This window comes from Copidosoma floridanum, unplaced genomic scaffold (genome assembly GCF_036245765.1).
Source record: "Copidosoma floridanum isolate Cflo_tuat_1 unplaced genomic scaffold, Cflo_Japanese_pri ptg000011l, whole genome shotgun sequence".
NCBI classification, from domain to species: Eukaryota; Metazoa; Arthropoda; class Insecta; order Hymenoptera; family Encyrtidae; genus Copidosoma; species Copidosoma floridanum.
The window spans coordinates 12,215,697-12,232,788 of NW_028321888.1; the positions used below are offsets into that span (position 1 = coordinate 12,215,697).

Genomic DNA, 17,092 nt, shown 5'->3' on the forward strand with positions numbered 1-17,092 from the left:
TGGGAAAATTGATTTTCCACACTAATATCAGTGCAGAAAATACCTATTTTCCTCACACTTATTGCGAAAAAAACTTGTACGCAACTCGTGCGGGACGATTTCCCGCAGTCGTGTGATAGACTCGCACTCGTGCGGGAAATCGTCTTTTCCGCACTTGTTACGTAAATAACTATTATAAAATACAAAAAAAAATATTGATTTAAAAATCTGTTACATGTATCTTTAAAATTCTTAAAGAAATTTTTGAAACAAACGTTATTTTTCCGCCTTCTAACCTCAAAATAGCACCTTCACCGCTTGATTTTGGGTTCTTGGTCGGAAAAATAGTATACAAAACTCGTTCAAAAAGGCTTCTTTACAAACTTCGTTAAGGTCCGCGCCTTCGGCTCGTGCCGTAAACCTCTCGGTTCGTAAATCGAAGCCTTTGCAAACTCGTATATAATGTACTGTTCCCAATCAATACATTTATAAGCTAGCATTTTTTTCAAGTATCAGTACCAAAATCTTATGAAATTTATTATATGTGTATGCTGCACAATTTTAAATAGTTTTGTTCAAAACCTTGCAGATTGCAGTTAAAAGATCATAGCCTCATTGACCTCCACGACTGCATCAAAAATATTATTATTATTCAATCACAACGCTAAACTATTTGCATGAAAACAATTGTAAGCAATACATATTTAATCACTGAAGTAAAAGATTTATGGTTTTTGATAAAATCAAAATATTCTATGTATAGTTTTTAGAAAAAAAAACATGCTGATAATCAAAAAAATAATCACTACGAAGATTTTTTGCAATCACTTAATTGGCACGACTAATTCACCGAAACCTTACATTTTCATCAAAGTAACAGAGTAAGCATATCTAAATCGTCTACTTCCGGTATAAAATAAATTTTGAACCCGATATGAGACTGATCATAGCAATGCCCATACAATTTACGGAAATTATATATAAAACGGCCGTCTTTAAAAGTTTTCATCCGATTCACAAATGTTATAATAAACTGGACAATTAGAAATACAGCTAATTTTGTTGAAGGAATAAAATTTACCAGCTTCAAGATATTTAAACTTTAGTCATTGAAAACCAGTATTTTAGCATGTAACATTTAGTATGACATTTTAGGTCCATATCCAGTAGAGAAAAAAATGTAGACCTCAATGAAACAAAATTTTTAACCTTTTTTGTGGGACCAAAAAAAAATATTTAGTGTATTTACGGCCAAAAAGCCAACTTAAAAAAGCGGAAAAACTTTCTTTATGGTTTAAAAATTTATGAAAACCTTGACTATAACTTTGACAGCTTGAATTTAACACGTATGAGTGGTCGAAAAAATTTATAGATCTCAAAAATTTTTTGTATAATGCATTTTTATCTAAGGTCTCTATGGCCTAGAAGGCAAAAACAAATACAAAATAACAAAAAAGTGGTTTTTGCCTATTTTAATGCAAAGTTGACATTTAAAACTATATTTTGGAATCGAGAAGTTGTAGATCATTAGGAGATAAACTTATAACATGATTTGTAAGTACTCTTTTGTAATATAATCTAATTGTTAAAATTTGTGTTGAAGCTACTTTTTTTCCTCTGACAATAAATTTATCAGTCGTGCCTAGCATTTAAAAGCTCAGCCTTTTACATAGCCACTTGTTATTAGTTAAAATATTTAATAAAAATGAAAGTTTGTGTTTGTTTCGAATTTTTTTCCAAGCTTCATAGTTGGTTCTTCATCATAGGATAACCCGAGGGTAAGTTTGGTACGTGCCTTAGGTAAGTACGATACATGTGCATTAAATAGATCAGGCACAAAATTAGATTCGAAAAAAAATAACGAATAATACAAGAGAAATCGTCAGAGAGACTATATAAGGTTATATAATGCAGTAACAAAACTTTTACGACGTACAATACAAAACATTTACGAAGAGAGAAAGAGAGAAAGACGGAATAAAAAGACGTGGAAGCAGTATTTACATTCGTATAACCTCAAATTTGAACCACTCAATAGGTGTGTATACCTATGGACATCATACAACATTACTTTAGAACATAGTAATTTTTACTATACTGAATAGCAATTCAGTGGAATGAGAAATTTTACTATGTCACATAACAAATTCTACTTCTGAATGTGGGACATTTTAAAACAATTAAAATAAAATTTACTATGTTTTATAGCAAAAATTATACTATCCTAATTTTTATTGTGTTAGACATAGTAATTTTTATTATACTGTGGAATAATTTTTGTAGAGCTACTACATAATAAAAATTGTTTAAGACATAATAAAAATTATTTTAAACGTAATAATTTGCGTCATCAGGTAAGTATGTCGAAGCTTTCCTGAAAAATATAGTAATTTTTAGTGTACTTATATAATACTTTTTTTAACACCACTTTTCTCAGTGTATGCAGACTAAAGAAAAAAAAAATAATAAAAACTTATTAAATAAGAAAAATAAATAAATAAAATAAAACGATGGGGTAATAGGAAATAAGTAACCATAATACAGTTTTAATTGAGTATGATAATAGAAAAAAATGCGTAATGGCTTAATTAGAGATAGTTGGTATGTTACGCAGAAATGGTAATATAGATTCAAAAATACAAGCAGCGATACGGAGTTACGAAGGTTTCACGATAAGAAACAATGATAAAGCATAAACACAGACATCAATTAGATATGCGACATAGATATAATGCCGATAACAAAAAAAAATAGATAGCGTGACAGAAATTAATAGAGAGAGATAAAGAAGATATATGTTTTTAGTGAGAGTTACTTAAGAATAATACATGATTGTGAGGGTATAATGTTTTGATTTTGTTTTTTTTGCTTTTGGCCCAATTAGTATTTTTTATGATTTTTTTTTTTTAATTTATTTATTTTTTTTAATTACTGTTTACGATAAACGGTAAAATTAATTTTATCATTCCTATTTCTGTGTTTACAATTTTTTATTTATTTTCATTTGGACAAACTTTTATTCTATTTACGTAATTGCTTATGTTAGAATCGCTTCATAAAATTGAATTACTACCGTAACTACTTTTAAAGTTGCTTACAAATATTTCCATGTTTCATAATAAAATTGTATTGCATTACTTGTGTATTGCATTACCCAAGAAAATATTTTTATTTGGATTTTTTTACTTTTTTTGTCCTTGAAAATTTTTATCAAATCTTACGAAATTCAATTGCTAAAAACGACGTATTCTTTTTTAGACAACTTTTAATCCAAGTGCCATACTATTAACGGATGAATAAATATTAATGTAAGTAGAAAAATTTTAAAGTAATTTGTACAGGCAACGAATGATGAAGAGATACTGTAGTATTACGAAATGCATTGCAAGAAATAAAGTATCTATCACCTTCGTGGTAGGGAAAAGGGGTCTAAGTTTAAATTACATATTTTTTTTTTTTTACTAAACTTAAGTTAAACAAAATAATCACAGTCTAAGTTTAGTCAAGGTTTAGTACAGAGATATCTTGGATCTTATTTTAGAACACCACACCTTATATCATATCACTGTAATGGTAATGGCCCCTTCATAATACCCCTGTGTGTTTGTGTCATGCCGTTGATGCGTTGATCGTGAGTCAATGTTGCAATGTAACTACTACCCGTTTAAAAGAATTTGGGGTACCAGTTCATGTATCGGTAAGTACATATCCCTACGATCGATTTGGTAGCACCTATATGTATGTGCATGGAACCGACGGTATAAATATTGTATAAACATTATTTACTCTTATCTCTCAAAAAAGCAAAGGCTCGATGGAAAGAAAGCCAGTGCCTCCATGCGTTTGATCTCCGGCTAGCAGTTAGAAACGCGTTAATGTATAGCATTTCCTTATTTGCAATCAACGTATAATCTCATAAGGCAAACGCATAGAGATATGAGACGATATGGATCTCTTTAAAAATACTTCATATTTGATCAATCATTTTTTTTCATGCACAAAGATTTATACATTTTTTATGTCAATACAAAGGTTTAGATTTCACCAAAATAGTAAGGGCTTGAGCGTTAAAAAACTCTGTAAACCACTGGTTTACACTACACTACGAAAATAAATAAGTTTAGTACCAGTTTTCCTTTCGACTCGGTCTATTTATATTATACAGCTTCTAACTTTGAAAAAAAGTATTTTTTTTTTATTATCGCATGATTAATGGCGACAATACGAGCATAGCTTTCAAATGACGCTAGGAAGATAAACATTGTTGTATACATATATTTTTAATACATCATCCTGTCAAATCAAAGATTTGCATAAAACGTTTATCATCGTGGCGAGCCAAAATCGTCCAATCAAAAAATGATTAGGTCTGCTGTGAAGAAGAATAAGCAGGCATAAAATTGATGCTACACCTGGGTGCAGCCAAGTGTGCAAGCACGTGGTTTAAACTGGTGTGCGATGTGCAATTAAAAATGTAAGTGGTCTGTACATTGTACGTACATATTGCTGTGAACTAGTAAGATTTCATATCGCGACTAGCAGAGTTCTGGGCAGTCGGTTTCCATTGCCTTCAAATATACCATACCTATATACCTGTTTGAGCTAATATACATAAACGAAAGAGTTTATATTTATGAAATAATTATGTATTGGACTCAAAGTATAAATGCTACATTGAATATACTTGGTACATATATTTTTCATAACGACTTTCTTTTCTTTACTCCTTTCTCTATTTATTTACGTGTTTTAATTATGTAATAGCCAAAAGTGACTTTTCTTCAGAAACTTTTCTTTTTAATTCAACATATTTGACACAATACGGTGTTATCAAACCAAATTTCATATAATGACACGTCATTTATAATTTGACTCTTAATCACGTATAAGAGCATGTCTCTTTTACTTTTTGTCATAATTTATTTAGTTGTGTACAAGTCGTAAGTTAACTTATTTTCAATAAGTCAACAAAAGTGGCACCCAAAGGCAAAAGAACCACAGTTCTCTTCCGATACCCCCCAAGGTCTTACCATTTATGTCGAATAGCCGATTTTGCGTAGTCACAGTAGATGCCGCAACAACGAGACCCAGCAGTGCCAAACTGGTTCTGAAACATAATCAACAGAAAATCCATTAACATAAATCAAAACAATAAAAATCAATGAAAAAATGTTGACTCTATCAATTTTATACCAAAAGTTCCCTAAGTAGGTTCCATGTCATATATACATATGAAATATGGACAACATGTTTTTCTAGCACGTTCGAGGGTTAATTTCCTTGACACCCATTACGGAAACATTTACCTCATCTCGCCCGGTAACTCAAGTTTCGTCTGACCCCTATGCAAATGAACCGATCATCGAGATAAACTTATCCGATTATATAGAATACAATATTATGTCATTAAATTATCATGCTAATAGTAGTAGCATATCATCATATTTAAAATATAAAATCATAAAAAATGTCATCCTACAATTGAGGAGATTTGGGAGAAAAGTTCAAAATAATATAGAATCGTGCCAAAAAAATGTATGTTATACTTGAGGATATCAGGAGTGCACATGAATTTTTTCAGATGTCTAACCAGGAAAATTTTCGAGAAAATAATTATGAAATATTGACACGGTCTTTCGTATGAAAGAACAAGGTTAAGTTGTCTTTTAATCGAAGTTAGGGTTTACTATTAATACGTTAGAAAAGAAAAAGTTTTTATAGATACTTTAGTACAAAAGGAAGATTCTCGACAAAAAAAATCAAGTCTTGCCTGGCATTTTTCAAAAATTCAATCAATTAAGTACAGTCGTACAGTTTGAAGTTTGTCGAGTGCAAGAGGAGATGCGCGGTAAAAGGATTCTCGCCTCTCCTAATGATGCTTTCAAACTTCCTTTATATTTAACGCGTGGGTGAATAATTGGACGCAAAGTAGTTATTTTTAATCATTTAATAAGTTATAAATCACGCTAAGCGTTTTTTCATGGGTACCACAGTTAGATAGGTGTAAGTACGTAATCTACGTTCGGTGGATGTGGCAAAAGGCAATGTACCAAAGGTAAGTTTTTGGCACGACTCTCTGAGCAAGAGAGCATACATGAGTGTAGCATCGGAAAATAAGTGCGACAACTTTCGCTTATCGTCGCGAGCGTTCAGCGCTCTCACGTGACCATGGGAAACCGGCCAGGTGGTATACTACCGGCGTGGAGCGCCCGAGGGGTCACTCGGGGCTTTTTTTTCACTCTCGCGCGCAAACGTGACGAGACAGCTCGTTGGACGCTCCAAGTCCACGGTCTTGGCTGGCCTGAGGCCACATCCTCCGCGAGAGGTTTCTTTTTCCCCCTGTGGTATACGCTTGATTCTCGCGCCCTCCTTTTTCTCCACCGTTTTGTTTCCGGCACCTACTCTTATACCTACGCTGCGCAAAGCCATGGGCTCGCGTTAGGTGGGCGAGTGTGACTCACCACTTGGGGAATTGGCACTCGCAGGTGTACGACTTGGGCGTTTGGGCTGGATGATTTTTGGTTACAAAACTGCGATGCAAGAACGCTGATTTTTTTTTCTTCTTTCGCAAATGGAGACGAGCGGTGGACTTGCGAAAGAAGAACGAAAAATGTGCACGAAAGTCGGTGAATAGCGCCATTAATCACTCGGTAAACAAAAGCTCTCTCACGTTACTCCTCTCCTTTCGTGGGTATACCTACGTGTGTGGGTACAAATAACCGCGCGAGGGGCTCGCTCCTCGACTGTTTCACGATGCATCGGTGGCTGGTGCGAGTGTGCCAACTTCGTTTTCCATTGTCATTTTCTGTTTTCGCCATTCACGTACTCGACTTTTCGTTTCTAGAGCAATGAATCATGGATTTAGTATTTTTAACGGATGGTAGTTGATTTCAAAGAAAAAGCTATGCGTAACATGAGCACTCCAATGGTTCAAGTAAATAATGGTAATAATCTCACATAGTTTTAAAATATTGTCACTGTTAATATTTATACTTGTTGTATCATCTATTAAGAAGTGAGGTAAAATAACCAACAGTGACTAGATAATGTAGGAATTTTTTTTCTCAATAAAAAGTTACATGATAAGATGCAAATTGTTTTGATGTTATTCAAAGTACTACATCTTTTCTTTCTGATGAATCTGTACGATGAAACTGTACGAACTAGTCAACTTTTACGTAAAGATAAATGGGTTAAAGCTTTGTAAAGGTAGTGTACCCAAAGAAAAAGTTATGGACATTCATGTTATAATGGGTTAAACACAATGCTAATTGAAAATCACGTATTTTACCAAATTAAATGCACATTAAATTAAAATTGCCGTTTAGATCTTGAAAAATATGGCAAGAAAAAAAGGTAATGTTTTCCGAAATAGTTTAAACATTTAAATATACCAATTGGGTACTTATGACAACTGAAAAGTAAAAAAAATAAAATAAATAAAATACCGAATAAAAGACGTGCTGCAGTACGACTTTTTTTTACCAAATTGTTTCCTAAATATTTTCTACTGAATATTATTACTTAAAACCTCGTACATATGTTTTAAAGATAGAAATAAACAACAAAATATACAGTTTCCGATTTTCAAAACTTCGTCACTTACTATTTTCAGTTAAAGCTTTATTTGCACGTGAAATTTTTTTTAGGCAAACCAAACGATTTTTCGACTTTCAGTACATACTTTGATCAACTAATGTAACGAGGATTAGCTATGAATTTTTACATAATCGTCTATTGAGAACTATTCAGGTATTTGTGGTTTTAGTATAACTTGACACACTTATTTTTGAACAAGGCTAACACATTTGACTAGTCAGCTACTGATATTACTGTATCGCTACTTTAAGCTTGAATTTGACCATTTATATATCAAGTTGTAGAGTCACATTGTCTAAATTACACTACTTATGAATTATCTGCTCAATTCATACATGCATCTTTCAAATGTACCACAGTATGAATAAAAGACTTTTTTGAAAACTGTTTTCTTTTTTTAATACATAATTAGCAATAAAAACTAGTTGTTTTGAGGAATCCTTAGGTTTAGGGTCAAGAAAACGGAAAAAATGAACATTTCATTGACTTAACCATAGTTCCAAGACGTTTAACAATTCTATTGCGAATCTCATAAAAAATAGCCAATAAGGAAAAATTTTGTTCTCGATCACTCATATCTAGCTGTGTATACCCTCTATGCATTAAACATGATGATTATACTAGAGTTGAGGAAGGAGCAGTTGCCACTTGTCGTAGTGTCTTTACGTTTGTTACGTATTAATAACCAACAATTTATTTCAACGGGTGGTTAACGTTATATATGACGTATAGCCATGTCTATTAAATGAAACTGAGAAGCAATAATCAAAAATTTTGTAAGGTATGTACAATAATTTGGAGTGTGTGAATCTAACGATACGCGATTGTGCCGATATCAAGTTAGTGAACATAGGAATTTTATATAGGAAAAGCACAGAAAATTTCTCTCAACCCAATGACGACGAATTTGTCAAAGTCTGTACAGACAGTAAAAAAGACACAATACAACCAACTTCCTAAGATGCTCTTTCATGAAGATTATCAGTACTATTCGAGGAACGTACATTGTATTAATCGGCACTGTAGCAACAAAAAAGTTAAAAATAATCGATAAATAAGTAAAAAATAAATCGCGCCCACCTCTCGCAATAGCAGCCGTCTCTCACGAGTAAACTGGGAGACCGATGGCAGAGAGCACGAGGAGAAAGACACCTGAAAGTTCATCTCGTATACGCTCGGCTCTAGCCTGGAGGCTGGGTACTGTGTTTTATACAAGTAGGTATTCCATGCATATCTATAAGTGCTACATACAAGCTGGCGCACACGAGAGTAAATGAGAAAGAGAAACAAGAAGAGGAGAGAGAGACACGATGATTCAGTGTCAGTGGGTCAGTGGAACCGCTACTGCACGGGAGAAATCTTCATCCATTGGCGTGCACGTGTGCCTATGGGCACATGTCTATATATAATGTGCCGTCTCTCACGTCTCAGCATTCTTATACGTATATGTATGAAGCATTGACTGCACGTTCTCGGGCTTACTCGATTCTTACGCGCTCATGTATACCTCTTTTTATTATTCTTCACCTTTTATGAAGTCCAGACGAACATCATTGGAGGTGTCATCATGAGCTTTTTGATTTACAGGTTCACTTATAGAGCTTGCCGTAATTTTATACTTTTCCTTTATCGATATCGAGTCGTAAGGGACAGCTGCTACCATCTCGTCCAAAAATTTAAAAGTAGTATAGGTCAATGATCGACGTGCCAAGTTCCAAGCCTCTTGTTTCGCAGCAGTGTGCGATTTAATTTAGCTTTGGATTCACTTCACATTCTCTTTGGGTTTATTTCAAGTTCATCGTGAGCAATAAATTTGTGTAAATATATTTGATGCTATATGTATTTCTGATAGTTATGCTCGGTACAGCGTTTATAACATAAAGAGTCGAGCTTTCTGTTTACGTAGTTTATCATGTGGGTTTTTGAGAGAAACTTAAGAGTAAAGTCTTGTTCTATGCTATGCTTTATAAAATACTTATTCTTGTACGCGAAATAATGAGATTACACGTGAAAGCATAGACGTATCGATTTTTCTCTCTCCTTCAATTTGAATATATTCCAACTAACACATTTCTACTCTGATAGACTTTTGTCCTTATTCCGGGAACTGCGCGTTCTTTTCTTTTAAATTTGCCATCAGAATCAAACGTAAGCGAATAATTTTTGTAAAAAATATTTTTTACATTGTCGTAAAAGGCCAATGAACGCTCGAATTGCTTCCTTTCTCTTCTTTTCTTCTTTTTCACATCCCTCTCCTTCTCTCTTTTTCTTCTTGTTTTTTCACTAAATTTACTATTAGAATTGTTTGTAGGTGACTTAATGAGTCAAAAATTTATTAATAATAAGTCAATAAGTGTATCTCGATGGTCTCCTTCAACCGAAGGAAATTCGAATTACGATGGACTTATCCCCTTTTTCCGGGAACAATTTTTTAGAAATAGATTTATGCCCTTTAGCACTTCTCGATATCTTACAATATCTGTCGAATTCGATTTTTTGACTTTGTTTAGACGAAAGAGGGGTACTTGGAGATACCGAATCCACCACTAACATGATTGTTCAAAAAATGGACTTAACCACTTTTTCCAAGAAGCTACAAAAGTGTATCCTAAGTTTCTCTTAGTTATATCTTCTATCAGAATCAGCTAAAAAAATTCAATTTTTTAATCAATCCAGAAAAAAATATTACTTTTTCTTTGAGACATTTGTGCGAGGTCAGAGTAAAAATGTGGAGTAACGTGAAAAACATTAGAGGCTAAAAAAATTACCGACTGTGGAGAAATCTGCCAAATTCTCCTTAACGTTATAGGAGAGAGTTGTCTGGGGCGTGAAGAGGGTAGAATGGTTCAAAAAGTTATGGGATTAGTCGAAATCATAAATGTATACTACAAATTGAATATAAGTGTCTATGAAATTGTATTAATGGTATTTTCTTGTACTTACTGTTAGGCACAACAAGCTATCTTCTAATGTTCTTATTAAATCTATACTTTAGAAACTATGTTTCCCATATAAGCTGATCAAATTAAAAAAACCGCCGTTTCATTTCAAGTAATAAGCCATCAAACTCGATAGAAAAAAAAGAACTGTGGGCAAGATTTCGATCATTCACATTTATAATATGTAAAAGCACTGTTCTACCAAGAACAATAGAATAGAAAATATGTATACCACTTACTCCGCGTTTATGGCACACTAAAAGTAATTAGAAAGTATAAAGCCTAATGACCAGATTGAATCAAATGTAACTTATTGTTTCTTATTTTCTATAGGTACGTGTGGCAGGTAAAGCATTTTGAAATAACATTCGAAAAATTGATTAAGAATCAGTACGTGCTCTGTTTATCACAAATTTTACAAATTACAGCTCTATTATCCTTGTGGTCTGTATTTCATTAAAACTTCTATAAAACCTCAACACAAGCTACCCACACCTCTGAACCTTATAATAATCTAATATTAGGCTCCATTTGTAAACCCATCTCTCTCACGCTGTCTGAGAACACTAGCTATCCTACCAATGTCTGTTTGATCGAAAACCTTGTGTCTGCAACATAACGGAATAAAACCAAAACAGTATCTGTGCCCTGAAACAATCGCTCTTGTCTCCCAGCTATCATATCTGCCGACTCTGCCATAATAATCCACTTGAAGTGAAGCGGAAAAATCGCAACCAAACCGAGAGGAATGCAACCACCTTCTGACACAAACACGAGGTATCCAAACAGGCTATTACACGAAACACACCAACGTAGGGAAAGATATTTGCAAGTACATAATACGGGATGTATATAATAGATGCAATGCGATTTCCCGCTAAACATGCCTCTTTCCTTCTCTCGTCGGGTGTGAGAGTAAGTAGAAAAAGAGTCGAGGCTGCACAAAGCCTCGTGACTTCGCTTGTATACTTTGTTGGGCGCGGAGACGCGCGAGTTTTATCGACGAAAGAGAAAGTCTAACGCTTGGGCGTGCATACATGTGTAGAAATTCTATGGTGATGCGCCGGCGATGCCGGTGGCCTGTTACGGCTAAGATACCAGAGGTTAGGTTTTGTGACATCCTATCTTACACTGAGCTACGAAGGTCGATGAATCCCGGAATTTTTTCATAATGACTATGTAGTGGTACACTCTCTTTATTGTGGGTTGCATTATGGTATTTACTTGCTATGTGAAATCATAGAACCAAAATAATAATATATTGTGGATATGTTGTTCGAGGAAGATGAAACTAAAGCAATGCCTGGGATAGAAGAACTATTTAATAGCCACCGTTAGACGGTACTTATGTGGTAAATCCTGCTTTTTTTACCAAAGGTGCAGCAAATGTCCAAAGGTCATGAAAAACTGTCACTACTAAAACATTTACATGTTGCTTCGGGTAAAGCAACGTCTTCAGCACTCGTATGTAGGACATGACGATTTGTCTTAAATACCATCAGTTGATCGTAGTACGTTGAATGAACTGAAGTACAATTTTTTTTAATAGAATTGGCAAATCATTTTAGTTGAGTGGACTATGTTTTTGATTAAAACAGTTAATATATCAAAGCATGTATTATAATTTTCTTAGTTGGGATACAACTTCTTTGACGCCGGTCAACTGCTCGTATTGTGCACCTTTTCAGTGATCTATGTGACAAGCAAAGAAAGGAGAAATGCGAGTGTTTTAAATTTACAAAAAAAAAGGGCTCTTATATATGAGCTGAGGTGAATGAACTAATATGAGCGTGGCTGGTATTTTTTTAGCTTGAACGTAATTTTAAGATACACTAGAAGTATAATACAGTAGAACGCAAAATCCATACAAATGTGGAATTACGAGTTACCATATATAAGTTTTAGAAGCTCTTTCCATCAACGTCACGTTCAACAGATGTTCTTGAAAGTCATACTAGCATATCAAGTTTTTTAAGGTACAAAAAAAATCGCATATACGTCAGTAGGCAACGACCGCCGTAGAAAGTTTTCCTTGTTTACATGGTCAACAACATCATACTGCTGGCTGTATCACCACACTGATGTTCAATAAATTTATAGCCCCATACAAGAATACATAAAGATAATACTTACTGACGGTCAATGCCTTTAGATACAAGGACGGTAAAATCAAATGAGTATTATCTCGCTAAAAAGATCTGATGTCTGTACTTTCCAGCAAATTCCCCACGCACGCATATTAACGACTCGTCTTGTCTGTACATAATGTGACACTCAAGTGGACATTCTTTTCGCCTTTAGAATTTTTCTTATATTTTTCGCTTGATTAATAATCAGTGATTAAAAAAAAATTTCTACTATTCCAAGCTGATTATACTTGTTGCATTTTCTTAACGATCTTACTTGACTTCTTCTTTAACATTTTTGCTCAACCTACAATGTATAAGGAGGTTAGAGTAGATAGTGATCGGTTTGTTTTCATCTAAGTCCCTTAAAAACTTGACTGACTATAAGAGAAATAATGTCAAGATGTTTATGGAACTTAACACTAAGATAAAACAATACATGCAAAATATCCGCATCCATCAGGGCCCACATAACTGGATATCTAATCTCGACTTGATACCATGAATTCTACTATGAATCCTAGAGTAGCTATCCTACTTTAATCCTAAAGCGTTACGATATTCTTGAGAAAACAATCAAAACATACCAAACAAGCGTCTCGGCTGATATTGCTAGTATTTTCGTAGCAGTAGATATTCGCTTCTCTCACTCTGTGATACGAGACAGTGATGAACTGGTTATGACAGGGGTGCTACTACTACCCTATCACCGTTTCGTGGACGTTTCGTAAGTGTTGCCCATTACGAACATCTCTTTCACATCTCTTAAAACTCGGACGCAAATGAGGTTTCCCCCGACGATTCATGATTAGATGAGTTTTGTATAAGAGCATTTAGAAATTCTTGGAGAACTTATCTGATTTCTAGTGAACTATGTTTTTATTCAAAAAATTTATGCAGATAGTTTTATTCCAATCAATAACGTAAGTTAAACGTTGGATTACTGAAAGCATCCACTAAAACTCATCAAACTCAAATAACCTATGAAAACAAATGAAAAGAATTGGTGGTCATCGATAGTTGGAGTAAAAAATCTCTGCAGATCGTCAAACTTCCAACAACAGAGCAATCAATTCGCTCTCGAAACAAAAGTACTTACGCAGTAATGAGCCGAGGAAGTGTGAGCAGCGATGCGGTGAAAGTGGAACCGGCCATCCGCGCAATTCCAGTGGAGGCACCACGACCGCACTAGCTTCTTTTTTTTTCTTCTCCACAGACCTATTGCACGCATTGGCAAATCCTTTGGGTTATTGGTGGGCATCGTTTTATTATTTGTTTCTTCAATCTTCTCTCATTTTGCTTTTTTTTTCGTTTTTGTGGTGGGCAACTAAAGTAATACGAAGGTCGTTGCGACACGAGCGTGTTTTACAAAATGGTTTTCTTAAATTATTTTCAGTTTCAGGAAAAATTTATTTGAGCTTAACATTTATGAACTTTGATTGGTTCGCTTGATCAATACGGATATCAAGGATCGTTGGTTTATTCATTTCTGATGATTATCACGTAGGCTCGAGGATTTTGGGATGAGGATTTGATCAGCTTGTTTTTTGCTGTTATTCTTTTTATGGCATTTTGAGGCACCTTTTTTTATTTTAAGATTTAAGATTCATGTAAAGATTGTCTGTAAATAATACTGTGGCTTCTTCGACGTAAAATATGTGTATCATTCATGGTACGTGGCGTTTAGAATCCTTTCCTTTTGATCTTCGTCAATTTGCTTCTAGTTACGTAAGAGGGTATCCTATCTATCTAAATAAGTACCTACTTAATACTCCGAGGTCATAGCCACGAAATGGTGATTTAAAAAATATAATATTAAAAGTTATACAACCGATGAGCATCACATCGTGTGTCCTGTACCAAATTCCTCCAAGTACAACATCTGTTATACGTCAACATCTCCGGGATGAATTCTTTCGATCCTGGGTTTGTTATCACTAAACGTCCTTTTATTCCACTGTACCCACAGCTTTTCAGGACTTTTTCATTATTTTCTAATTGTGTAAAAAAAAAGTACGGTACTTTTTTGTTACTACCTTTTCCCAAACCATGTTTTTGCATCAATGTGTTGAAAATCGATGGTTAGAAATTCAATGACTGTCAAAGTGATATTTAATTATTGTTTTCTAATATTTTCCGACCAAGTAATGTTGTAACATTAATTTACTAACGACGGGTGTTCATAAATATTGTGTTCTCAACTGTTCTTGAAGAAAAAATCCTAGTCAAGGAATAATCTTACATAAATTTACAAAATCAGATGATCGTAAAAATGGTTCGACCATCTATGTATAGTATGACCAAGTACATTGGATATAAGTCTTTTGAATTGTTCTTACTTAGTCAGAATTACTTAGTCAGAAAACACTACAAAACAAAAATTACATTTCACTTTGACAGTTTGCATATTTTCAAATCATTGGCAGATGGGTCCAACTTGAGTTCGGGAGAAATACGCTAGGAAGGCTTGTAGTCGGTGAAGACGTCGAATCATGTTATAGAAAATAATCCCAAAAGGGACAAAACTTTTGAGAGAGCACATGTGAGAGAGAGGTTATATTTGACAGAAAAATTTTCACTGTTACAATTTGTATTTTAAAATTAAGACATTTTCGCTCCATACTAAGGTTAATTATGAATTTATTAACAATTTTTCACCAAGTTATGTTAAGTTGTAAAGAAAAAAATGCGACGATTTAACGCCTTTCGCTTGGCATAAGCTCTCCCTCTTACGTTCTCTTAGTTAACATTACATCTGTCCTGGATTTTATTTTTTCATGGTGCTTAATAGTGCATTGTTTCGAATTGGGTATGGATATAATGTATAGATTGAATTAAAATAGCCAATTCAAATGCTCTATCTATAAAGTGATCTACCTGCTTTCCAGTTTTAGTCATTTTGTTTTTTCAGGTTTTGCATTATTTTGTACATTAACTTCAAAAAATTTTCCACAATTATCAACAATTGCGACAGGATTCATGCAAAAAAAATGAGTTTGGGGTGAGGGGTAGAGATAAAACAAAAAATGAATTTTTCTCAAGGTTTTGTCCTTTACGAGGTATAATGATTCAATTTGAGCAAGCGTCAGCTACTTGATGTCCCCAACTATTGTGATTACCAACATCGCTACTGTCGTTTTTTTCTTTTGAGGTCATCGAAAGCCAACGTGCACCTGGGCACAGTAGAGAGTGTGAGCAAAAGCAAAAGTAGTAAGGCCGTCGAACGTTGCAACGGGGAATCGCGACTCGATTTCGAGTCACAGAGTACATTTCGCAACCTTGACCCGAGAAATTCTTTCTTCTCGTTTCGCAATGGTAAGAATAGAAAACGAAAGTCATCCGTCGCGCTCGAGCTTGATTTCTTTCTGCAGTGTGGAAATACGAATACGGGTGCGCTGTACTTGATCACGTAGTCTCGTGTCTGCGAGCGTGCAACGGTTTCGTTTGTTCGAATAATCGAGACTTTTCAGTAGATTAAGTATTATTCGTTTCGGAACAAAATTACGAATAAAGTATTTGTATTTTCAAAACAGTCAAACTGTCAATACATTTTTCTTTCATAAGATTCAACAATTTCGCACTTGTTAATTCGATCGATTTTATCAGCTCGATTTCATTCAAGTAGGTAAGTGAATTTCTCTAAGTAGTTCGGAATTATCAAGAATTCCACGTACTACTCCTACGATCCGAGTACTTTACTCGAGCCAGTAATTATGCGATCAAAAACATTTATAAAATTTGTTTAAAGTCATTTTTCACTTTATCCTACATCTAGATACGATTCTTTTAAACAAAACCGTGCAGTTGGCTTTTATATTGATCCACAATATCCTTCAACTCTTTTTAGTTCTGATATACTTAGTAACGTCTTTTAAATATTGTCCACCCTTCTTTAAACTGACAAATTACACTCTCGAAGACAAGTGTTTGATTTGAATCTCTTGACATCTAGCCATTAAATACCTCATGTTTGATAACAGGTAAAGTTACAGCGAGTTAGATTAGCTAAGTATGGTTGTTGGAGAAGCAATTCGATGCCAAATTTTCTTGTTGCGAAAATAGTATAGAAAACCAACAAACTTCTAGTACCTGTAAGTATGCGATACGTTTTTTTTTTTCTTATTTGTCCAACAATGCATATTATTATAGTTTTCCAACTCACGTGGAAGAGTATAAAATTGGCCAACAATACGACTGGTTGTTAATGCATACTTTACGCGCGATTCCGGTACCATATACCCATCAAGTGTTTCCACACAAATTGCCACGTTCCACCACTGACAATTCTCCTTTCCGGTTTCTGCCGATTTTCCATCCTTCCACTGTTCGCAGCAACGGTAGAATATTCAACTCCCTCGCTAAAGTACCCACTCGCATCAAAATCAACGATCCGAGCCAGGGGAAAGATCAATCAGATCCCGTAGATTGTGTGGATAAAATAAGGCCCAG

The 17,092-nt window shown here is 34.3% G+C and overlaps 1 protein-coding gene across 1 annotated transcript in view; it reads right to left on the reverse strand.

Moving 5' to 3' along the window:
• LOC106643432 (uncharacterized) overlaps positions 1–17,092 on the reverse strand; it is a 50,354-nt gene that overhangs the window by 22,208 nt on the left and 11,054 nt on the right. The window contains exon 2 of the mRNA XM_023391148.2: positions 5,010–5,086. Within this exon, the coding sequence (XP_023246916.2) occupies positions 5,010–5,086 (77 nt within the window). The remainder of the gene's footprint in view (positions 1–5,009; positions 5,087–17,092) is intronic.